Here is a 24,351-nt window from a genome sequence, read left to right as displayed (position 1 = left end):
CACCGCCACTGTACTGAGAATTGTTAGACATGGAAGAGATACGTATAGGTCAAGGGAGTGACTTACACAAATGTACCCATACTTATGCAATAACATTTAATAAAGAAATATGTCTTTAAAAGAAAAGTAAGATATGCTGATTCTGGTGTCCTGCAGAGGCTTTCACTTTTGGCACCAAAGGCTTCACTTGGGGTAAAACTGTGTTCTGTAATTGGTGAGGCTGATCTGCTGTTAGGAAGGCTTTGCTGCCATATCTCAGCTTTTTGTGTCCATGAGACATTGCAGGAGGCCAGCTTGTTGACTCTGGAGAGAACTTCCAGTCAGTGTGTACAAGCGGAGAGCAGGATGCGCCTCAGTCTTTTATGCAGGGTGATGCAGACAGAAATTCCTTCTTCGGAGTCTTCAGCATGTCTAGGAGTGTTCTGAGAAGCTAGGGGTGAGGTGCCATTTTTTCATGTACATTAGTTAGTGACTAGTGGCATGCTCTGACTCCGTTCCTGCAGAAATTACACATACAGTGATCCATCTTCCACACTGTTTCCCTGCTTGCAAACTGTCCCTAAGTGTGTGTTCTAAACGGCAGCACCCTGGCTCCTGTGTTAAAAGCTTCCATTCTCTTGCTAGGTACTGCCCTTTGAAAATTTAGGATCCACCCCTTCCGTGCTGAACATTTTGGAGCTAAGACGTGTGCTGGGGATACCATTTCAAAAGCCTCTTCCAAACTAAGCCCCTTCTTGACATAAACACTTAAAAAGGCCAAAGTCAGGACCTTTGTCTGTCTATCTGTTCCTGTCCATTGCCAGTTTACCCTTCCATCAGTCACATGTCTAGAAAAACCCTATTGTACTGTTGGCAACAAAGATTTTCAAGCCTCATCCATGCCTAATCACTGAAAGGTGGGTAGACCAGTAGAACTGACTTAAGAAGTGATTACATTTTCAGGCTGTAAAGGTATGATTTTTATAAAGTTTCCTTTACAATATCATCATCAAAAATCAACTTCTACCATTTATTTTGATTTCTGAACAATAATTAACAGAAGGTTGTATTGAATGTTCCAAAATGAAAACCATTTAAACAGTGCAAACCAAGAAAAGGGAACAAACCATAGTATCCCAGTTAAGTTTTTGGCTACATAGTCATGCAAACTTTTTTAACAAATCCATTACTTCCCAGACGTCTGTGGTAGGTGCTCCCTGTGGGGACATACATTACTTAATATATAGAATTTCTCACAATTGGATATTTGGCACTGAACGATATAGACTTCAAGGCAAATTCGGGAGTGAGGTAGATAATGTATAAAAATTGGTATTCATAGTGTGCCTGAGCACTTTCTTCTATCGTGTTACTCGAGGGGTTTAAGAAGCACCCCGTCAGGCCACTGTGATGAACATAGATTCATGTTTTTCCAGGCACTTGTGGGTGATATGAATAAATACTGCAGTCTTCTTGTGGCATTTAACTTTTATGTCAAGGGTACTTTCACTAACTTACTCTTTTCCTAATTACAAGTTAAATAACCCATTTGGGTAAAATAACTCATTTGGGGAGAAATCAAATAAAAAACCATGGGGCTCTAGATGTTTACTTCCCTAATTACTCAGGCCGATCACTCCACCTGGGAAAGTAAAAGGCTTTCTCACAGAGGTTATGTGCATCAGCACCAAGAAAACAAATACTGAAGAGACTAGATTGGGGGACTGCTGCGAGACACAACACTCGCTTCAGGCTGTGCTCAAGTCTGGGAATGCTGCAGGGCTGTCTTGTTGCTGGACCGCAGAAAAGATGGAGAGCTCCCCCCTGGGACCAGGAGCTGGAATTACCTGAAATGTAGAAGAGATCCAATGCCCAGCTGACTGGAAGGACCTGCATAGTGACATTGCAACAGAGTAAAACTGATCAGAAGTCACAAGGCAGCCAGTGACCAACCAGGTGACATCTAGAATACTAAAAGCTGCTCCATTGCCTTCCAGAATTGAGAAGGATGAGACTGCACCGTTCCTGACCCTTCCCATACTCATGGGCACCTGTATTATCTCCTCTGACAATCCTGAAGAGCTGGAGGGAATTTTGAGGCCCCAGACTTGAGGGAGCAGCTCTGATTTTGAAACTGTTGAAATCAACTTTCTGGTTGCTGTGCATACAGTGATTTAAGTAGAAAAACATTCTGTTATGATCCCCCTTATCTGAGTAAGTAGCCACTGGACTATCCTGTGCCTGTAGTGGGTGCAGGTGACCATGTGTCCTTTCTGCCAGAAAACCTTGCACCTGGAAGCACCTTACAAAAAACATGTCTACAAATGTACGATCCTGTTTGGGTGTTGAAGCTTTCCTCATTGCTTAACGCAAGCTACAGGGGTCAGTCTTAACTGGATTTCTAGTGCCTAGCAAGTAGGAGCTATAAACATTACAGGGTTGATTCTCAGGGCTGGAATTTTCTAGGCATATATATTAATGTTGTATGTGGTCTGCTTTCCCTACACGTCCTTCTGTTTTTCTAAAGTAAAGAACTGTATGAACAATCCAGTTACTAACCTTTATGGGATGTGTTGCACTTAGCCTTAGATTCTAACCACACACTACCTTCTGGAGTTGACCTTAACTTCTTGAATCCAATAGCCTGAGAAATTCAAGCGTTAATGTCATTTAGTTTCAGTGCAATTGTATTGAGGCCAAATTACATCAGTAATAAATGACAGTACTTCTAACAGTTACTGCCCATTAACTTCTGACTGCCATAGCAACCCCAAGTAAAGGCTTCATATAGAAGGTTCTGTGTAAAGTATTTCTGACTTTTTCCAATTCACACATTGCACTGGTTTTTAAGCATGTCCAATTATCAGTATTATATCCAATTTAGATCCTTCCAGCTTAATTTCTCTATTGATAGATTGACCATAGTGCTGGGCAGTCTTTCAACATAGACCTTAAGAATCTGTCCTCCCTGTAACATAGCTGTTCTGCTCTCAGAAATGTATCTGGAATTTCAGCTTTTTCAGGATACCCGAATGTCCTCCTATATTTAGAGATACTGCCTCTATACTCTGTAAAGTGTTTAGTGCTCATATAACTTGTCATATTGCGTTGCCTCTACCTTTAACAAATTCCCAAAAGACCACCAGTTCTGAGTCTAATATTGTTGACTTCTCAAATTGCCCCAAAGATCATTCTTCAGCATCCTTTGATATTAGAACAGGTCCAGGCAAATTGAAAACGTCTACAGTTTACAACTCAAGTTCCATCTGTATTCCTTCCCATCTTGTGTAGTCAGTAACTGAAATATCTATGCAGATACTTAATCTCAATCAATTTAAAGCCAGGGCTCTGATCACTACTTCTGTTGGGCAACACAAAGTATCTCTTCTATCCAGGTCATCCTAAGTACGTTGACCTTTTCCTGTCTAACCATAACTTCACTCAGGGATTTATAGTGGACACAGCAGTTGCCTTCTATGTGGAAAGTATTTGGGTTTGTCTTGTATACGATATTTAAACACATTTATCTTGAGAATTCAATATTCTGGCCCTGCAGAATTTTCAGACAGTTGAACGGGTCTTGGCTTTTTACTTGAAAGACTGTCTCAATGGCCACAGATGCCTTTTGGTTGACCCCTCCCCTGTCTCCTCTCCCTCCACCCTAAACCCTTCCCCTCTCTCACTTTTCAAACCCTTTCAGCTTTTGTGACCTTAGTCATGTATAGAGTAGTCCCAGCTGAGGCCTTGCGTTTCCATCTCATTTAAGCTGGTGCTTCTTTTCATGCCAAAACAAATGACCCATTGTCAGGGTCATTTGTAGCCTACTTTTCCACCTCCATACAGGATATTTTGCTGTTATTGCAGTCCCATTTAGCTTAAAAATCGTCTAAAGCTAAATGCTCCAAGTAATTTGCGTCCAGTTGTGAGCCAAGCAGTTGTATATTTTTTCCCATCATGAATCTTTTTACAGTGATTTATTCTGTGATGCAGTTGTTAGCCTTCGGGTTCTGTTCCATCGAAATGTGTTGACATCCCACCACCTTATTTGCTTTTTAAGACTCACTCGTGGTGTATTGTTTAAAGTGTGCAGATGGCACTGAAAATATTATTCTGTATACAATAACTATTCTTCCAAGTAGGTTTGGAGCTAGACAAGCACACTGAAGAACATCTGCTGCAGCTAGCAGCAGCACAGATTCACAGTTAAGCTTGATAAACTTCCCTTTTGATTTAGATTAGATATTAGACTTCTTGGTAATATATATCCAAGGGGGAGGTCGTCCCTTGCCTCACTGTCCTAGGAATACATTCTGAAATTTAACACCAAGCCACTGTGTATTCTATATATTTTGGACATCAGTTCTTCACCTTCCTGACATTTGGGGTGTTTCAAATATGTATCAACGAGCCATCAACAGAAGGGGGTTTACTATCATGGCCTTACAAAGGCTGCACAGTGTCAGTCAGTATTAGGTCTGCCCTCATCCTAAGATTCAACTTTAGCTAACTTGCGAATGTTTAATTTCCACATAATTGCTTTGTGCAATCTACTCGAATACTGACCAATACTAAGATCGAATTGCATGACATCAGATACCACATGCATGATCGAATAGAAGCCAGGTGTTCAACATTAACTTTCTAAAGAAGTTGTGAGTTAGTTGGGCTAATGTGAGATGTTCTCTGTGGAAAGCTCTAGGAGCTTGTAAGTTGTAAGCTATTTTCCACGCTATGCAATAAACTGTTTTTGTTCTTATCTGACTGCAGTCGCCAGAGGTATGTTCTAGGAGACACCGCAATGCAGATGATGGCCCAATCCAAGGTGTTCCTGAATGGCATGGGAGGACTTGGCGTAGAAATCGGTATGTTTTTAACAAGTCTGTTTTTACAGTTTTTGGTTGAGGGTTGTTTGTTTACGTAGATGTCTCTCTTTGTAGGTTTTTTATTAATCTATTTAAATGTATTTTTTAGATGCCTAGGTCTCAATCAAGTACCCGTATTAAATACTTGAAAGTTTTATGAATACTTAATAAGGGGTAATTGGTTCATTCACCTTCATGATTGCACCAATCTGCATTGCTCCCTAGCTCCCCCTTCCTACCATTATTTTTTCAGAACATCACATCCTTGCTTCGGTTCTTGGGTCATATGTCCACATCACTAATAAGGGATTTATTACACGTTGGGAAAGTTTATGGATTTAGTTAAAGGAACAAATAGGATCAGTGTTATTCATAATCATCAAAACCTTACTCGCTAAAAAAGAAGGTATTTATCTTGAATTTCTTCTCGACATGTTCATTCTATGCAAAAATATTGTCCGGTCTGTGAAATTCTTGATTGTTACTAAAGAGAGAACAACTTCTGTACTGCTGGTGTCTTGGCTGTGGCATCCTTTTATGAGCCTCTCCGTCTAATCGTGTTCATGCAAAGGGTGGCATTCCCACTCCCTGGTCGATTGATTCTGACTGGATTGCTCATCTCACTCCATGTCATAATAACTATCTTCTTTGCCTAAAGATTCATTTTGCACATATCAAGGAATTAGAGAGCTGCTTTCGGATCTTGTTTAATATTTATATCCTCCCAGGTCAGCAGTATAATTATATTCTGACTAACGTATTTGAGTTTATAAACTTAACAATTGACAGAGAAAAGACTTCTTGCGTTATTATCACCAATGATTTACCTGCCAAAGTTTCATGCAAAATTTTAGAATTACTGAATTGGAAGAGTATTCTCGAGCCCAGGTTTCCAGAGCAGATAAACATGGGTATCTTTTACTAGGGGAACAGAAGCCTTTAACTGCTATAATTCTGAATGGAAGAAAAGCTCCACATTTTCCTGCTAAAGCTACTTGCACCTGTCCAACTGGCTCCTCTATCATCAATTATATGATGATAACCTGTTCAGTATTCATTTGTGTTTCAGAAATAGAGATTGTAGATGCGACCTACTGTGATCATTCCCTCCTTTGGACGGTAATTGCTCTGCCAACTAAAACACATCTGATTAGTCTGTGGAAACAGGTGATGGATTAATCTTCCCATTGATATTCAAGATAAAATCATATTACATTTTAAACATTAAAAAGCACATCTAAATACACACTCTGCAGCGGTTAGTTAGAAAGCATAACATTTCTTTAATTTGATTGCAGCTGAGTACAGAGAAACACATTTTCAGTGTGGCTAAGAATTGCAAGTATCTGAGGCCATCTTCATATGTTATAAAGTTCTCATGCAAAAAAATAGGACATAAGAAAGGAACTCTGAGTGGACTGTCCAATTTCCAGAATAACATAAAGGGCTCTGTTGACTGGGGGAAAAAAATCGCATGGGCAGCACAAGAAAAATTCAACTGTCGGTTATATGAAAAATGCAAGACTGAATCCTCAAACTATTACATTTTTAAATTTAGTTATCTCTTTTTATATTGTATCATTTGATATCTCTGTTGATGATCTAAATATCTGATATGAAGCAATTGCATTAGCCTTGGTGTAATATGACACCCCAATGGATCACTGCAGGGAGTTTAAGAAGTACGTCTATCAAAAGAGATAAATTAACTGAAACACAATGACACCTCAGCATGTCTGCGCAGGGAGTTGAAGATTTCCACCGCTAAAAGAGATAAATAAACTGATACAGAAGCAGTTTCTCCTCAGCTCATATACAAATAATAAAAACGCTAAGGAAGAAACGTAACAGGGTACGGGCAGCTCAGAGGAAAAGACAGTGGGGGCTGAACTAGTACCACCTTCACCATGCTGCACAAGAAATAACACCAGGTCCTTTTGGCTTATTGCAGCTTTGATGTGCAGGCTCAAAAAAGTGACATCTTCTATACATCCAATTGCTGAACAGGATTGGACAGACTACATTATAAACCTTTTCAAAGAGAATACAAGTATACCGTCTATGAAGTTCAGTTCCCTGACATGCTTTCAGATTACTCCCTAAAATGACGAAAAGATAGTTGGCTATATAAGGAGAGCAAGATTGTCCACCGCCGTGGGTCCAGATGAAATTCTGATTGCTGTGTTCAAACAGAATGTGGAAGTATGAACTAAAATTCTGACGCCACAATTTGCTCACTGTTCTGTCTGGAGTCTAATTCTGAAATCATGGAATGGGAGTAGTATTGTGCTGCTACATAAAAGGGAATCGAAACAGCACAGGTGAACTATAGGCAAAATGCCCTCCTTGATGCTTTAAGGAAGATCTTTGCCCTGGGAATTCTGGAATATTTGGAATTCTGGGCTAATGAGGCAAATTTAATCCCAATAGAGCAGTCAGACTTTAGAACCAGTCATTCAGTAAAGGGCGATATTGTGCTGCTACAGTCTGCTTTAGAAAAATGTGTTGTGAATAAACATCAAGCAGTGTATTCTACATGTTTTTTCTTAAACTGTTTGTGACCTAGTGGACCAACCTACTATATGGCTCACACTGGCATCCCAGACTGGGTTCTTGTCCATTTATTACACACTCTTATGTATGCAGATGACATACATTTATTTTCTGACCCCTGTAGGTTGCCAAAGAAATTTGTAGGAACTAAATATTTATGTTGACAGACAGTTTCTAAAACTACATATTGCAAAAATGAAAGTTGTAACCTTGGGGGTTAATAAAACAGGAATAACATTTTACTCCTATATGCATCATGAAAAAAATGGAGGTCTTTATTCACTACGTCTTTTTGAGCAGGCGGTTTTCTAGCAACTTTTCCCATTTTACAAACTTAGCAAAAAAAAAAAAACTCATCCATCCTGGGGCCCTTAATATAACTTCTATAATTGCATGGGGAAAAGGTATCTTATTGATTTATTGCATATCAATGAAAAATTCCCTCTACTCTTACTTAGGCTGTGGAATAGACCACAAATTCTTGCTGATCTTTTTTTGGTTTATACGAAGGTTAGATCTTACGTACACTTTGGAGTTAGTGCTCGCCAGTACCATTTCACATCCTAAGATAAGAGCTTGGCTTATCCAGCGTTTTTATGCAAGCTCTTGGAAAAAATAATTCGCTGGAGCTATAACCTCCGACATGCGCCAGCCAAGTCCTTAAGGGCTCGTCTATCAAATTTAGATTTGGGACTGGTTGATATAATGACTTTTCATAAAAACTTTAATTTGGCGCTGGAGAAGGGACTTTTTAAAGACATACAGTCCAGGATAATTGTAAAATTTTCTTAAAGTTGGAAACTGAGAAATTAAGCTTTTTCTGCAATATAAATTATTGTTGTTATTTGAACCCGTATATAGAATAATTAGGAATAGTTTTGGACATGTACAACCATACGTTTGTTTATGAAATTGTCCATATAGTGAAATGTGTGCTTTTGCTTTTATGGATAGGCAACCTTCCCTTTAATGCCCTAAATTGGAAAGGTCCGTCCCTGGATTCTGGAACTTCCAATCTTTGTAATTTGAGACCCTGAAATGTCTCCATGTAATTCTCCTCTGTCCTGTTTTGAGAGATATTAGAACTCAGTTTTCTATCCCTTAATTGTGAATTTTAGTATCGCAACCCACCAAGAATTGATTAATCTTATTGCACATCCTCCATCTGTACAGATCTATTATATGGTATTTACATTTAGGGACATTTGTCTTATATTTTAAAATGTACTTCTATATTTTAAAACTATGAATTGTATTCTGTTCATGGTCATTTAATTGTCAGAATGTGGTATGTTATATGGGTTTCTCAGTGTTATTGCTCTATTAGATTGTTGACCTCTGCTGAGATCTAAACCAATTTTAAGAAACATCAAACAAATGCAAATTTATTAAAAAAGCTGCAATCAGTTTTAGTAATAGTATTTACGGTTCTATGGATATGAACACATGTAGTGGATGTTGAAATGTTTCTGTTTTTTGCTATACATTTGTGTGAAAGTTTGAGTTTCCCTCTGTCTTATTATGAATGAGAGAAGCTTTAAATCTGCATAAAATCCAGTACATATATGGATCAATATGCATGAATTTGTCTCTGCAAGGAATACCTTGAATACTTATTGTTTACTTTGGAAATACTCATTCAATTAAAATGTATGGGTGGCCATAGTCAAGATAGATGAAAACTGGAATTTGAGCCTAAAATAATAAAATACTAAGACACTAGAATTTGGTGCTGCATAACTAAAGACACCTCTTACTCTATGGCATATATGTACAGATTTAGTTTTCCTATCTTGGACATGTTTTTATTGATTACTTACCTACACAGTCCCAAAGAGGATACTGTGGTACCCAAGAAGCTCCACAGGAATATATGAACTTGACACATCACCTAACTTGCAGTAACCAAGGACCACTAGGTTCCAGAGTATCAAATTCTAATTGAGTTACTCTTTGTGTGTGTGCTGATAGTCTGTTAGTTGCTTGAATTAATAAATAATTGTGGTTTTCATTTTAAAAGGAGCAACTACCTTATTAAATGCTTCTAATACTTTGATAGCAACACTCTCTCTCCATCACATATTCTGATGTCAGAAATGGAGTCTCCTAATCGCTTTCTGCTCTCATAGACCAGGCCTCGCCATGCCTCACATAACTTAAAATAAACAACTGTTTGAAGGAGGAGGGTAAACTTGACAGTGACATTTATCCTCAGTAAATTCATTTGAAAAATCATTCCCAAAGGATTAACGCTCCGAGCACAGTCCTGTTTGTCTTCAACACCAGGTTTGTATGATTTCAGACAGAGCCATCTGATTTGAAGTATGCACCCTGGTATCTTCTCTGACTATCATCAACACTAAATAGCTTTGCCTGTGTATGAAATCCCAGGAAGCAAGTGAGCATTAAGGTGATCCTTGAAGAGAATGATAGCTTCACTCTCTCACGCTTTCTCCCTGAGTTTTTCGATGTACCCATATTAATACACTCTGTTAACACAAACAAAATGTTCAGTTGATATTGTAGAGGCAGCAGTTTCTAAAATATTCTAATGCTCACAATTTTCGTACTGAAAAAGTGAAACGAAATAGCCAGATAGGCTTCACTTTCTATAGAGAGAAAAACATTAGGGGCCGCTGTAGAAAACAATTTTACGGTTGCAGAAGGCGAACATAGCCATTTGCGACTGCAAAATGACCTTGTACAATATTTCATCCCCATTTTGCAAATCGGTATACAGTTGCTGACTCACAAAATAGGCATTGCGATTCACAATTATGAAGGGGCGTCCCTAGGGCATCCCTTCCTAATTGTGACTTTAGGGGGATGTGCAATTGTTTTGTGAGCCTGAATGCGGTCGCAAAACAGTTGCAATTAACACTAATTTCAATTGGTCCTAACCCATTTGGAAACTTGCAGGGGTCCCCATGGGTCCATTTCCCCTTTATAAATGTTTTTTCAGAGTACCTACTCTGAAATGATGAAAACTAAACTTTTCATTTTTGAAATGCAGCCAGTTTTTTGCTTTATTATTGAAAAGCAGTCACAGACATGGTGGTCTGCTGACCCCAGGAGGTCGCAATCCCTGTGAGTGCAGCCATTCCAAAATGAGTCACAAATTGCGACCTGCCTCATGTCTATCCATGAGGCAGGTGCCTTGTGACCCATTTGGGAATCGCAAACAGTGTATTTTACCGTTGTACATTTTGTTTTGCGCCTCACAATTTGTGATTTGCAAACGAATCGCAACACAAAAAGTTGTACGTCTGGCCCTAAATTCTCTTTTCCACAGCACCAACGGTGCATTTATAGAGCTGTAACTTTTGGAAGTTGAATGGGGATTCCTTCTTCCACTGTAAGCATTTAGGATTTCGAAGATTCAAGTTCTAATATTTCTTTAATTTTTTTTATTAGAATTTTGACAATATTAGCATGTTACATGTATGCAAACATTTAAATCTTACATATGAAATTGGATCATTAGCAGCACATATTTTAAAGTTTATATTAAATTAATCTCGACCTAGTGGGTGTATCAAGTGTGTAACAATAACAGAAAAAACATATGTGCCTTTGCCCTTCTCCTAATGTGTTGGATTCTATCCGCATTTGGTCAAGTTCTGTATTATATCTTTCTGCTTTCAAAACCCCTTCCAACCTATTAAGCAGGTGTTAGCATCCCTCTCTGCAATTACTATCTCCCATTTAGCTACCAGTTTGCAAGCGTACAAACGGGCCCCAATCAATATAAATTTAATGTCTACCCTTCAGGGTCTTGAGTATAGGCTTAGGAAGAGATTCAAGTATCTCCATCCAGTGAGCCCACAGCGTTTTTTTCCCTAGAGACATCACTGCTCCTCATCATGGAGCACAGCTCTTTCCTCTAATGCCCATTTCTCTGCTGCCTTTTCCAGCGGTTGTGTGGTGGTCCCTCAAAAGACTGTCAGTGCATCGTTGTGCCCTTCCATGCTAGATCAAGGGCTAAAACTAAAAATCATTTGCTCACTTTCTTCTCCTGTCTATGGACATATGTACTTTGAAAGTATATTTCACTTTAAGAAGTGCTCTTTTGTTTTTTTGTTCGCTCTAAATCACCCAACACCTTCTGGAATAATGGAACCAATACTTGGCAGCTTCACACCATATGGAGAAAACCAGAGTATACCACAGCACATTTGGAGCAAATCTTAGCGACCATCTGCAGCATTATATTAAGTCTGTAGAGAGTGAGATATGCTTTGTGCAGGTAGTTAAACTGAGAGTATTTTATAAAGTGTGTTTCTGGAGATCTTACGCACATGTTCAATTACTTGCCCTCGCTTCTTCCCTTAAAACTGTTGCCCAGTGCTTACCTCCCTTCTATGTTGTAAGGGCAGCAGCCCATCAGTCTTCATTCCCAGGAACATTCAATACAACCAGATCTACCTCCTGCCTCTGCTGAATGTAGCAATTCATTTGTCTTTGGTTCCTGGTTACCACCACCCCACATTTGCTATATTGGCTGAACCAGTGCACCATTCATCAGCAATTGTGCCCTGGCAACCCATCCCCCTCAGTCTTAGCAGGTAGATCCTAAATCTCCCCTCAGAGTAGCTGTTTCTGACCATCAACATTTCTGCTGCTCGCTATTCCTGCAGCATCTTGTTGTGAAACCTTGGTATGGGCAACTCCCCAATACTGGATTGACCGGAGCCTAGAATGGATAGTTCTAGGTCTTTTTTCATTGCTGCTTTCCAGCTGTGGAATTAAATAGTAAGCAGCTTGAGTTGTTGCATCAGTCTAAATTGCACATCTAGTATCATCGCAGTGATTGAACCTGCCCGCCTCAGGTCCGCCCATCCTTCATCTCTTACAAATTCACTCCAGCCAGCTATGTTGTGAGCCACTGAAATTGAGCCACAAAGTAATACATTTCATAATCTGGGATAATCAGGCCACCTTTTCTTGTTGATCATTTTAAGATTAAGAAAACTCTCTGCCATCCTCCACCTCAAATCATCTTTCTGAGTACTGTATTAGGAGATGTAAACAATGCCTACGTTTTCCATTTCAGAAGATTTGTTTAATACAGAACTCTGTAGAATTACCATGTTGAAGACAGCAACCCTGGTCATTATGGGTAGTTGGAAAGTTTGCCAGCAGATCTAGTTCCCTTTCAAGGCCCGTAATGTACTCCCCAATTTGTCCTCTCTGGGATCTTGATCAGTGTGGTGAATTTTCACTCCCAAGTATTTAAGTCTCCAATGTAAACCCCATTTCGCGCTATTTCTATTGGGGTCTGGCAGATAAATGTTCAGGTTTTCTCCCAGTAAGTGTGCAGCCCTGATATTTCCCCAAATTTCTCCAAAATCTTAACTCTCCAAGGGGCACCCGTATCTATGTCCCTCAAGTATAAAAGCACATCATCAGCATTTTATGATATTAAGTGCTCCCTGTCTTTCAATGCAGTGCCCATCCCCTTCCCTCAGCTCTCTCAACAAATGTAAATGGCACCCTTTCCTAGTCCCTTGCAACACAGGAAATGCCTCAGAAATAGAGAGCAGTCCGAAGTTGACCATGCTTCTGTGTATAGCAATACCATCCATCTGTCCCAATTAGCTCCCATGTTCATACACGTCATAAATTCTCTTGGGTTTTCTCACTGTAGCCTATGAAATGATTTATGAATATAAATCAACGATACTATCGCTCCAGGGTGGCATTCCAATGAGGCATCATCTACCATCCTTTATAGTTGTTTAATATTAGAGGATTTGTTACTTTGAGGCACAAATCCATTCTAGCCACCATGAGCCAGGTTATGAAGAAGTGGCTGTAACTGATTAGCCAACGCCCTGCTGAGAATCTTGAAATTAAGATTTAACATGGACAGTGGACTACATGAAGCCATCTCTGACACTCCTGCTTGATGTTTAGGAATAGAGACAATCTAAACCTCTCTAGTTGTAGCAGGCAAACAGCCACATTCCCTTGCAGTTGCGTACAGTTCTGCTAATTTCACAGACAGTTGAGCTTTATATGTTTAGAAAAAATACACTGGTAATCTGTCCGTCCCTGGAATTTTACTGTTTGCAAGCTCCTTAATACCTTCCATCATTTTCGGCTTCATTATGGGGTCCTCATAAACTTTCACTTTCTTCCCTTGTTGTCTGCACCATCTGTGTTCCGTCTAAAAAATGACCCACTTCTTCTGCAGGGGCAGTGGCCTGTTACCTATATAAATCCTGATAATATTGTATGACTATAATATTGCGTGAGTACCTCATGCATTTCATAATGGGTATACACAATTTCTTCCTATTTATTTCTAATCCACGTTATTGGGGAACACATCCCTTCCGCCTGTATTAATCAAGCCAGTAATCTACTCGTTCTACCTCCTCCGCATGTGTGAAATTCAGATCTACTCAGAAGTTCAAGGGTCTTAATCACTGAGCTGCATCACCATTCTGTGGTTTTGCCTTTCGTTCACTAGCATAAGATGAATTAATGTCTTGTCTTGAGTAATCCCCTGCCCCCACCTTAAAAAGCCTCCCACTTGGTGGGAATATGATCAGTTCTGTGGGAATTGATACAAAAATATTGGCCAGTCGTGTCCCCCAAGGATTCTTGGAAAGTGAGTTCCTGCAAGTGAGAAGTCAGTAGGGACTGGTGGTGTTTGTCACCTCCTTGCAATTTTCGTAAGTATTGGGGTATGTTCTGACAGGATGTGACCCTGATATTCTATTTACAGAATGTTTCCTGTCATCCACACAGAAGAAATCACCTTGTCCAATCAGGCATGCAGGTTATTCACTAGAGAGTAAAAAAATAAATACTCTTTGTGCTAGATAATGTTCCCCAATCCCAGTTTAACTCCGATATTCAAAGCCAATTTATTTGTTGAAGTATCCGCTAATGGGTTTACCGACCTTTCCAAATTCTTATCATCTTTGTATTTTGTAACAAAAGCGGGGTTAGGGATTTAAAAACCTTTGCCTGGCCTGTGATAGGGGCATGTACACCACACAATAAGTTCTGAATACCATTCAATTTTGCTTGCAACATCACATATCTCTTTGTCTGCATTTACAGTCAAGAGTTCTATTGGGACTCCTGGTGTAACAAAAATGAAAGTTCTCTTAGTGTAGAAGTTTAATTTAGCACCTTCCCTTTGGTCAGATGCATTTTGTGCAGGAATGCTACCTCTCTCTACCCCCCCGGCACCTTCGGTGGGCTAATATTATATTGTATTGTGTGTAGTCCCTGTATGCAAGACCCTTTATATAACAACTGTAGGTAATATTACCTGTGCAGCAGTAGGGTAGGGGAACCATTATACAGCAGACACCAACTTCATAACACAAATAAAATGCAAGGTAGTGTGCCATCCAAGGCATGGTGTGTGAGTGCGGCCCAGTTTCCTCCTGCAGTGCCTCCACATCTTGACCACTTGAAGCTTGTTAGCATAATGCTGCCACTGAGCTCCACCACTTCCAGTGCCTCTGCTATTTCTAGTTCAGTTTGACTTCTGGATGTTTAGCACCCATGGTGTCTTGCCATCTCCACCATCTTCCCTTGGGGACCAGTGGCATCCTCCACTCTGTCCTTCTGTTCCAGCTCTGTGTTTCTTAATACACTCCCAAAAACGTTTGGGATCATCAAAGAACAAAGTGTGCTTGTCCACTATAACCTTGAGTCTTGCTGAAAAACAGGGCAAATAATGCAGACCTGCCTCTCTCACAGCCCTTTGAACCTTCATAAAAGATGCTCTCCAATGTGTGGTCTGGGAAAATCACTAAAGTGGCAATTGCAACCCACTGTTCGGGGCATCTGTAGAATTAAATCTCTGACTGGTAAAGGAAAAGGCGCACTTCCACCGGTCGTGGCTATGTTCGGGGACATGGGTTCTTGCTGGCACCCTCTGCACACATTCCAACTCAAGGAATTTGAAAAGTCCTTGCATAGCCACCTCCTTAGTTAATCACTTGTTTAAATACTTAACAATATCATTCCTTTAGCTGTTCTCTGGCAAACCCACAGTTCAAATATTATTTCTTCGGCTCCTCCCTTTGGCATCGTCTGCCTTTCTATCCAGTAGCTCCAATTTTCTAGAAAGTTCCTTCATTTGATTTTACAGCGACACATGTTATGGTGCAAATTACCTATGACTTCTTTATTATCCTTGATGTTTGTGGCCAGTTTGTGGTGGTAGTCATGCAGTATTCCTAAGTCAGTGGTCACTTTGTCTATTTTATTTTCGAGCACCTCTCAGGACCGTTTGACTGCTTCCACTAATTGGTCCATCATGGCAGAGGAACAATCAACCCGTGGAGCCATTGTGGTGGGCAACTCATTGGAATCCTTCACACGAGGTGGTGTGCTATCAGGGTCAGACCTTCCTGCATCAGCCGCCTCAAAAATAGCTCTGGTTAGACCCATGATGCATACATGCCATGTGTTTAGCAGTCCTCCTAATTGTTCTTATGCACAGCTCAGTCTTTGATCTCTGCTATGCAAGCTCTAATATTCACCCACCATGCTGCCAGTAGGCCATTCCTCCATCACCAACTGAAAGTTCATGGGGGGACAGGATGAGGACATTTCGTCACTTTAGCGCAGTCTCCTTCAGGTACCTGCCCGCAGCAGATGAGCTTCAGTGTTTATCGCCTTCCCTGTGCACCTCCAGCACCCTGTCCCAGTCTCTCATCAGCCCACGTCTTGTCTCCAGACTGCTGCACAACCTACTATTTATCCATTCATATTGTATGGGGCACACTATAAAGGCCCACATTGACAGCCTGTGAATCAGCAGTCCCCCATGTCTTTGTCACAACCTGTCATGCCCTCATATCTACTGTTCTGCAGTTCCACAATATTGTGCACCCATCAGAGCCTCTTTTCACCTCCTGCACTGGGACTATGGTGCTGTCTTATTTGGTCATGGGATATATAGCTGCTTCGTCAAATCACTGTCCCTGTCTGGCCCAGCAAGGAGCCAGTGTTCAGGCCAGTGCCCTTCTCAGTCTGGGCAACCCCCCCCCTACTCTGTTAATGGGCTGTCACGCCCGCTTCAGTCTCTCCCCATAGGACCACTTGCTGCTGTCATCCCTTCTCCGTTCTGTCGTGGCGGTCACACTCACTAGCATGCCCTTGGCTTGTGTTACACCCCCGAATGTCTTGCTAAATCTGCCTACCTCTCTCCGGGTTTCTGTTTCTTTGTGCTTCATCACCAGTTCTCTGCCTAGCTTGCTGCTCTGGCTCCTCTGTCTCTATACTGTATGGTACTGGAATCCACCATCCGCTATCCTAAAACTTCTTGGCCTTACTCATGGCAAATCTCCAGCGACATTGCTGCAGCAGCCATCTCTAGTTTTCAATGATCTCCCTCACTGCCCCATCCGCTGCAACTCTTAGGGATCACTCAGCTGGCTTCAATCTCTTCTAAATGCCAGGATGCACAGAGTTGAGGGCAAACAATGAGGAGGTCACTAGGCTGCGGCCTTTTCCCCCTGCTGTTAGACATGCCCCTTCAGCTCTGATATTTAATTACAATATTGGCTCCTTTTTAGGCTTTCCATTTGGGGTTTGAACACATCTTTCACTTCCATTGATTTTTGTGAGTCTTCCTCAGTTGTTTTCATCGCAACCATATCATGAGTTCATTATTTGTGAAGGCCTTCATCTTTACAAAATATTAATTCAGAAAAGGTCAGCAACATCACTGTATTTTTGTGTTTCTTTAATTTTACTGGATAATTTAGTATGAAGATAAGTGTCATTGCAGGCCTCGAAAAATCATAAAAATGTTACTAGACCTACAGGTCGAGTAGCTTGAATAATCTACTTGACCTACAGTCACCTTTTTCTTCATTCTCACATATTAGTGCACCTTCCAATATGTGAGTTCAGCATTCCTGCTGTAAAAAGAAATCCTCTTTTGTTTGATTAAATACTCTAAACTTTGCTCCATGTATAATAAATCTAGCCCACATATAGGGTACACAAGATCCATGCATGACTTTGCCTCTCAGTTTACTAATAGCTTTGCCTTCAAGGCAGAAGTGTTTCTCAGTATATGTTTAAACACTCACTTTAAATACATATATTACTTAAACATGATGTGGTAGCACAGTGTCATTTACAGAGAGTAACTTTCAAAGAAATGTCCAAAAGCCTTCCCAATAACTATATAGTGTATTTTCAATGATCTGTGTAAATTGGAGTTCAGAAAATTTTTATCATTTGCACATCACCATGTAAAGAGTTCTGACTTTTTTATGATCACACAGAAGTAAAAAAAATGGTCTTTCACAGCTACTGAAATATATTTTGAAATGTTTGTAAAGTTGACGTAGTTATATAAATGATGTGTGTTAGGAACAACCTGATACCAAAAGCCTTTATTTCACATAGGTCAGACAATTCACCTTACAAAATCCTGTAACTCTTCAGTCACAAGAAAAAGTATGTGCATTTCAAGAACATAAACTGACTTTTGACCTCTGTCTCTGAACAGAAAGCAAATGTGACAAGAATAAGATTTAAAGGCATCTCAATTGCTAATTCAGTTTCTGACTGAACAGAACACCTCTTCTTTGTCCACTCCAGAAGAAATAAAACTCGCCATAGCGAGTGGTCGAGTAGATTTTTCGAGCCCTGCATTGGTAATCCAAAAAAGACGCTGCCTAATGTTAAACACTTGATGACACTTGGGCCCTCATTACGAGTCTGGCGGTTCTAGGACCGCCAGACTCGCAGTGGCGATCTGCCCACTGCCTAAATTGTGGTCCACCTGCTTTGGCGGCGGTCAGACCGCCACATTATGACCATGGTGAAAACGCCACAGTCGGACCGCCGGCACCGCCAGTTCCCCTCCACAGGAGGGGCTGGCAGTGCCGGGGGTCCTAATCTGCCAGTTTGGCGGGCGGCCTTTTCCACCCCCCAAACTCGTAATGAGATCCTTGATGTTGAGATAGACCCCTTTGGAGGGTTTACCATTAAGCTAGCACATAAGGTCAAGACCTTTCACTTTAATTAATGACCTATTGTAGATTTCAACAACCTATGTCCTTTACATACTATATAAAAGAGACACATCTAACTGACTTACCGGAAAGCAGCAGGTAGATGAAGAAAGGTTATTGTCTGTTACTGGTAGAACCCCACTAATGAGGTGTTCGCTTTCACTCTTGAAAAAAGCTCCTATGGTAAGGGAGCACCACTTCACAGCTGGCATCAGTACACAGGTGTGGGATTTCTTTCTCCAGACATTCCTCAGTACTACATCAGAATTATGATGGACGTTACATCCATCCTCCAACCACCTCCTTCAAAATCACAATACATGCTATATTGTAACCTGTAGTGAGGAGGCGAAGTATTTATACCACCTGAGGATGTTGTTGTGCAGAGGGCATTAATCTGAACCTTGTATTTGATGCTACCCAAACCAAATCTTAGGTCATTTTCCAAACATTGGCCTCCACCAATATTGGAGATGCCGTGGGTCCCAATTATTAATGAAACAGCTAGACAAATCTTCTAAATATTGGGTACTGGGAAGGCTGCCGCCAACTACTTGCTTAAGAAGTACACACCACCATAACAAAATCCATCATTCATTAGATTGTGTCCAACATCTAATTCTGTCATTGTCTGGATTAATATCTTGTATGCTTACCGTTGTTCCCTACTGGTGTCCCATATTAACCAGTTTTACTGCACTCCCTTTGAGTACTCTGGGCTGAGATATGTCTCCAAATGTTTTTGTAGCTCCTTCTTGCTAGGCACTAGGTTTGCTTTTTATAGTTGGTCCAAGTTCCAAAATTCAGGGCTCATCCCCTCTATTTTCTTCACAAGAGACGTGTACTGATGTTTGGGTGTAGGATTAATCCTAACTAAGTGGGCTAAAGCATCAGCTGCTATGTTCTCAGGAACCAAAAAGAAAAATATTCCCTAGTCCCAGAGCCTTTACACCCAAACAACAAGACTCCCACCCAGTGAAGTCACCATTGCAGTTCAGGGTATTTCCATTTTCATTAACAAGAACCAACAAAGGTCAATCTTTGCCTTATATCCAGGTTTTCTGAAGATTCTGGAGTGAAAATTCACAGGTTGGATCAGTTTGCATTCATCATGGTGGTTTTGTTCATTTCAGTTCAGACAGAGCCCTACACAGGCCACTGTCCCTCAGTGACTAGTAGTGATCCAGGAAGAGGGATTTGGGTATTGCCCACCAGGGCACAATGAAGCCTACTGGAACATAAGGAATGGTCTGGCACCCCATTCACACACATTCTGGGGAGGGAGTCCTGGGAAGGAAAATGCGCAGGCTGACATGTCTGCCCTGTGAATGCAAGACCACGTAGACCTCCATTCTTTACACACATACACCAGATGGTTCCAGGTGGACCCCACCATTTACTCAGTACAAGTAAACACAAAACCTATAGACAATGTCTTATCACATATCCTACACACGAAGGTAACGGTTCACAGTTATGAGGACTGGACAAACTTGTAACCAAGGACAGCTCATGGGAAAATACCTGCACCTTTGGACTTAAAGTTTACTGCCACCACCTCCAGTTAACATAGTGCTTGGCTTGAGGGAGACGTAGCTACTCTTCCATTAGCTACATCTCCCAGTGCCACCCTCCACAGTTATAATGACTTACATTAAAGTACATAAAATTGAGCACCTCAGTTGACCTCCAGGCCTGTCATCCTTACTGAGTACCTTCTTTCCAGTAGATTGGCTGGCCATATAGAATGAGAATCAATGTAGCGCCTTGGCTTCTATACCATTGCAGTAGTTTCAATTATTAGACAATACCTCATAATTGACTGTCTCAAGGGCAACAAAAAAATTCAGGAAAATTAATAGACGAGATGTCGAAGTCAAGAATTCAGAGAATTGTTTCCATTCATGGCTCAAAGCAGTTTCTGTGTTGAAATGTGCTTGAAGCCTGATTGTTGTCAGTGATGAATTGCTTTACATAAGTAGCAGCATAACTATGACCTTTGGGAAGGAGAGAAGGCCCATAACACAACAAAATGCACTCAGATGGCTAGGATCAACTAGGTTTTATTCTAAATAGGGCCAAACGTGGCCTGTTTTTTAGGATCTCAGGCACATTGCCCTGGGTTAGTGAAGAGGCTACTTTTTTGTCCAGTGGGCAGCAGTGTGGAGTTTTATGTTGCTCATGAATGGTCCAGGAGTAGGGTTGGTGATGTAACTGGAACATTTAGCACCAGTAATATTATGGGTAATGTAAACCTCTGAATCCTCATCAGAGATAAGCCTTCAACAAGGAGAGGCATATTTGTATGGGTTTAAATTGTATCTAGAAATCTTCCCCATTGTTAGATATAGTGTTTAAAGGTTGTAGATAGATATCAAAATCCAGTTCCTTCCCTGCGATTGCTGTTTTTTTATTATTTTGTTTTTGCACCTCACTTTTTAAGTAAACATTTCTTCATTTTGAAACGGATTTCTCTTTGGAGGTTTTGGTAAACAGTACTAATGCCCATTTGTTTCTCGCGCTCAAGAAATATGATTATTTAGATTACGATGTGGTCTGCACGTGTAATGTCCAGTGTAACCACAATATAGTGAAGTGTAAACCATTGTATCTTCAACTAAGACTATCAAAGAATCTTTATGCATACTTCCTTTTCGACACAGCAGTCATAAGAATTCTACAATTAATTCATAAGCTACAGAAAACATTCAATATCAGTTGGGTCTATATAATGCCTTCATAGGCCCTCCTCAGATAGGAGCCTCCCCCCAACCACCCTTAAGGGCCTTCCATCTTGATAATATTTATGCTTTCCATATTCTGTTGCAGTGCCAAGGTAAGTATTTCAAACTTCTATGATTAAAAAGAACATGGAGCCTAGAAATATACTTCTCATTTGTTCTCCCCAAGGTTTTTTCTCCTTCAAAATGATTTGCTAAAGCCATCTAAGAAATATTATTTTTCTCCGGAAAGGTCTTTTGGCCTGAGACCAGAGATGATGTAAGAGGTGTTACATATTGGTCATAATTTTTTAAAGCAGTATCTTATTCTTCTATGGATAATGTTTTGTTGTCAGAGTATGATTATCCAGCCCGTCTCCCACCTTGTACAATGAAACACTGATAGTACTGTGTTCTCGAAATCCCACATCTCTCCCTTTAATTAAATGATTTTGGACAAAATGGAGGAGTACAAAAAGAAGCTTACTATAGACCACAAGAGGGGTTTTGCCATTCTTGACAAGAATCAAAGATAGTATCAAACTAAAACATTGCAAAATTTGGCCCACCTACGATTCCATATTTGGTCACCAGCTTAAGAAGGAGGAAGTTTTTCAGTGGTAGTTTTACCCAAAGAAAATGGTTACATCTCAGCGAAGTCTACAAAGATGATGCCCAAAGAAAGCGCCGGTGTGAATGTTGTCTTGGCATGCATTGCTAAAGAACATACCAAAGAAGAACTAACCTTGGAGGATAATCTTTCGTAGATGTAGTTAAGGCACTATGATGTGAATTAGGAGAAGATGCACTCCTGAAGCCCGTGACTTGTGAGGTGCATTTGACTGCAGTGATTGTAGTTCAATTATGAGACATCATGAAAGCAATGACTCTATTGGACTGAAAGAGTGTGTGTTGTATTTATCATCTTTCTGCTGTTTGTTTACTTCTCTGCTGACTTCCCAGTTTCGTCTTTAAGAGTTTTTGCTGTTTTTTCTCTTTTCATTTATAATGCATGAAACCTAAGCATATCAATTTACTAAACCGAATTATAAATTAAGAATTACCATAAAATATTAAAATTCATCTGACTCTAGTCGGAAGTCACTGTTTGTACCTTCTGTCACTTTGTGGTTTCAAAATTAACATTTGTGTTCCCTTTAGCAAAGAACATTGTACTTGCTGGAATAAAGGTATGTCTAGTGTGTCTATTGTTTCCTGAAAGTGTCATTTCTTGGTGTTCATATGTACTGTTCTTAATCTAAATTATGTCCCTAAATGATAATTAAATTACAGATAATTATTTGTTTTTGAGTGTTACTTGATGACTGAAATTACACTTGAATAGAAAGGACCATTATAGGTTATTGATGCCATAATATTTAAATTACCATACAAATGTATACCTACTTAGTCCAGTGCTGGCTTCAGTGTTTAATACAATATTTTAGGTTTGGAATATAATGTTATGTTTTTTGTAACATACCGTTTTTTGTTGTTATGTACCCCATTATATGCTTCTTGGGCTGTCTGACTCACACTCACTCTTCTTGTAACTAAAGCTCTAGGCTTCTGTTAAAGAATTTTTATTCTGTGCCTTTACCACTTATCGTTATGGCCAAAGTCCTGTAACCCATCTCTACTTTCTGCGGGTGGACATCAGCTCTTCTGCACAATCATTGATGTAGAATTGGTAGTTAGTCCATAAAAGAGCAGGATCCTTTGATTTTACTACATTATCCATATATTTTCAGCTTATAATTTCCAGCCCCATAATTCATTTGCACCATTTCATTACCTTGCACATCCTGAAAATGTTATTAGTATAATTTTGCAGATTTACTTTAAAAACTATTTGGCGGAATTATTTAAAAAGTGTAGCTCATGCCCACTGGAAAAATGTATGCAGCGTATCTTAAAACAGTCGTGCTCCTCCATTTTCAAATTATGCTGTTGTGAACTGTCATCAAGTACTATTATGGGGCAACCCTGTAAACCTGGGACCCAGGGCTAGTAAGTGGAAAAACAAAGACAATGGTTCCATTCGGGAGAGGTTTACAGCCTAAATCTCCTAGGCTAAGTGTAATGATTCCGAACCAGTAAGTAAAAATCATACAATCAGTTTAATTCAGTGTAATATGTCACATTACAGGTGCTCCAAAAATGAAGCAGTGAAGTTGAATAGGGACGTCTGTGAAAAGGTGTACGTTGGTGCTGCAGAAATATGTGCAACATATATGTAAAAGTGTCGCTAGAGGCTGATAAATCTGTAAATTATTGACAAGATTCAATATCAAAGTACAAAGTATACATCGTGATGAATCATATCAGTCCACTGGTTCATTTGTCGACATTTCAATCCTATGGGGAGTGATTTATCAGGGTCATCACCTGGAAACAAAGTAATGGAAGCAACTAGTATAAGAGGGAAAAATCACCATATAGAATAGAATGGATCAGGGCATGAAAGTTGAGTTGCTAGGAAAGGATAGCCATAAGGCTGAGGCTCGCACCATCAGAGGATCAGTGTCGAGGGGCTGCTCAATTTTGTGTCTTTTGCAAAATGCCATGGACTGCAACACTGCCTTAAACCTCATGCCGAAGGGAACCATCCATTGTCATGTTGTTAACTGTCGGTCAGAAATGTAAGCACACACAATCTGTTGCCATGTTCTGTGTCTCTTTAAGAATAGAATAGAATAGAATAGGATTGCCTTTGCCAGGAGACAGAACGAGAAAGCCCCTTCTTTAAAAGAGTTATCAATTGTAAATAATTACGAAGTACCCATATAAAAGCATTCATTTGAATGGCCCCCTGTATCGCCAACCACCCTAACCAGTTCTATTTTTCCCCACATTTCATGCTATGAGCAAGGATCATCTGGTCCTGGTTTCTGCTTTTAGGATACTGTTCTGTTACCCTGACACATTTACATTTACACTAGCTAGTCAGAACGGGGTATCCCAAAATGTCAGGCTGACATCACATATATTGTGTAGGATGCTCCGATAACCATTTTGAACCATGGATCACCAATAGAAGATGTCCTTCTGTGATCAGTGGATGAAAGTTCTTTGGACCGACGGTCCTGGGCTCTGGGTTTTATTGCAGGCATTGCTCCCAAAAAGACCAAGGGCATAATATTTACCTACTCAGCCTGCAGCCATTTCTCTAAGTGGACCTTTTAAATGGTCGTTGTAGCTGATATCTTGGAGGCTGTGCCTGCAGAAGAC

The 24,351-nt window shown here is 40.2% G+C and overlaps 1 protein-coding gene across 4 annotated transcripts in view; it reads left to right on the top strand.

Annotated features, from left to right (window-relative positions):
• The window catches only part of UBA6 (ubiquitin like modifier activating enzyme 6), a 610,892-nt gene that overhangs the window by 71,352 nt on the left and 515,189 nt on the right, over positions 1 to 24,351 (top strand). For all 4 annotated transcript variants that reach the window (XM_069235825.1, XM_069235816.1, XM_069235844.1 and 1 more), the window contains 2 exons: positions 4,747 to 4,841; positions 22,282 to 22,310. In XM_069235825.1, the coding sequence (XP_069091926.1) occupies positions 4,747 to 4,841; positions 22,282 to 22,310 (124 nt within the window). The remainder of the gene's footprint in view (positions 1 to 4,746; positions 4,842 to 22,281; positions 22,311 to 24,351) is intronic.

This window comes from Pleurodeles waltl, chromosome 1_2 (assembly GCF_031143425.1).
Source record: "Pleurodeles waltl isolate 20211129_DDA chromosome 1_2, aPleWal1.hap1.20221129, whole genome shotgun sequence".
In the NCBI taxonomy this organism is placed as follows: domain Eukaryota; kingdom Metazoa; phylum Chordata; class Amphibia; order Caudata; family Salamandridae; genus Pleurodeles; species Pleurodeles waltl.
Note: the sequence above shows the minus strand (reverse complement) of the source record. Positions and strands in the feature narration are given on the sequence as shown.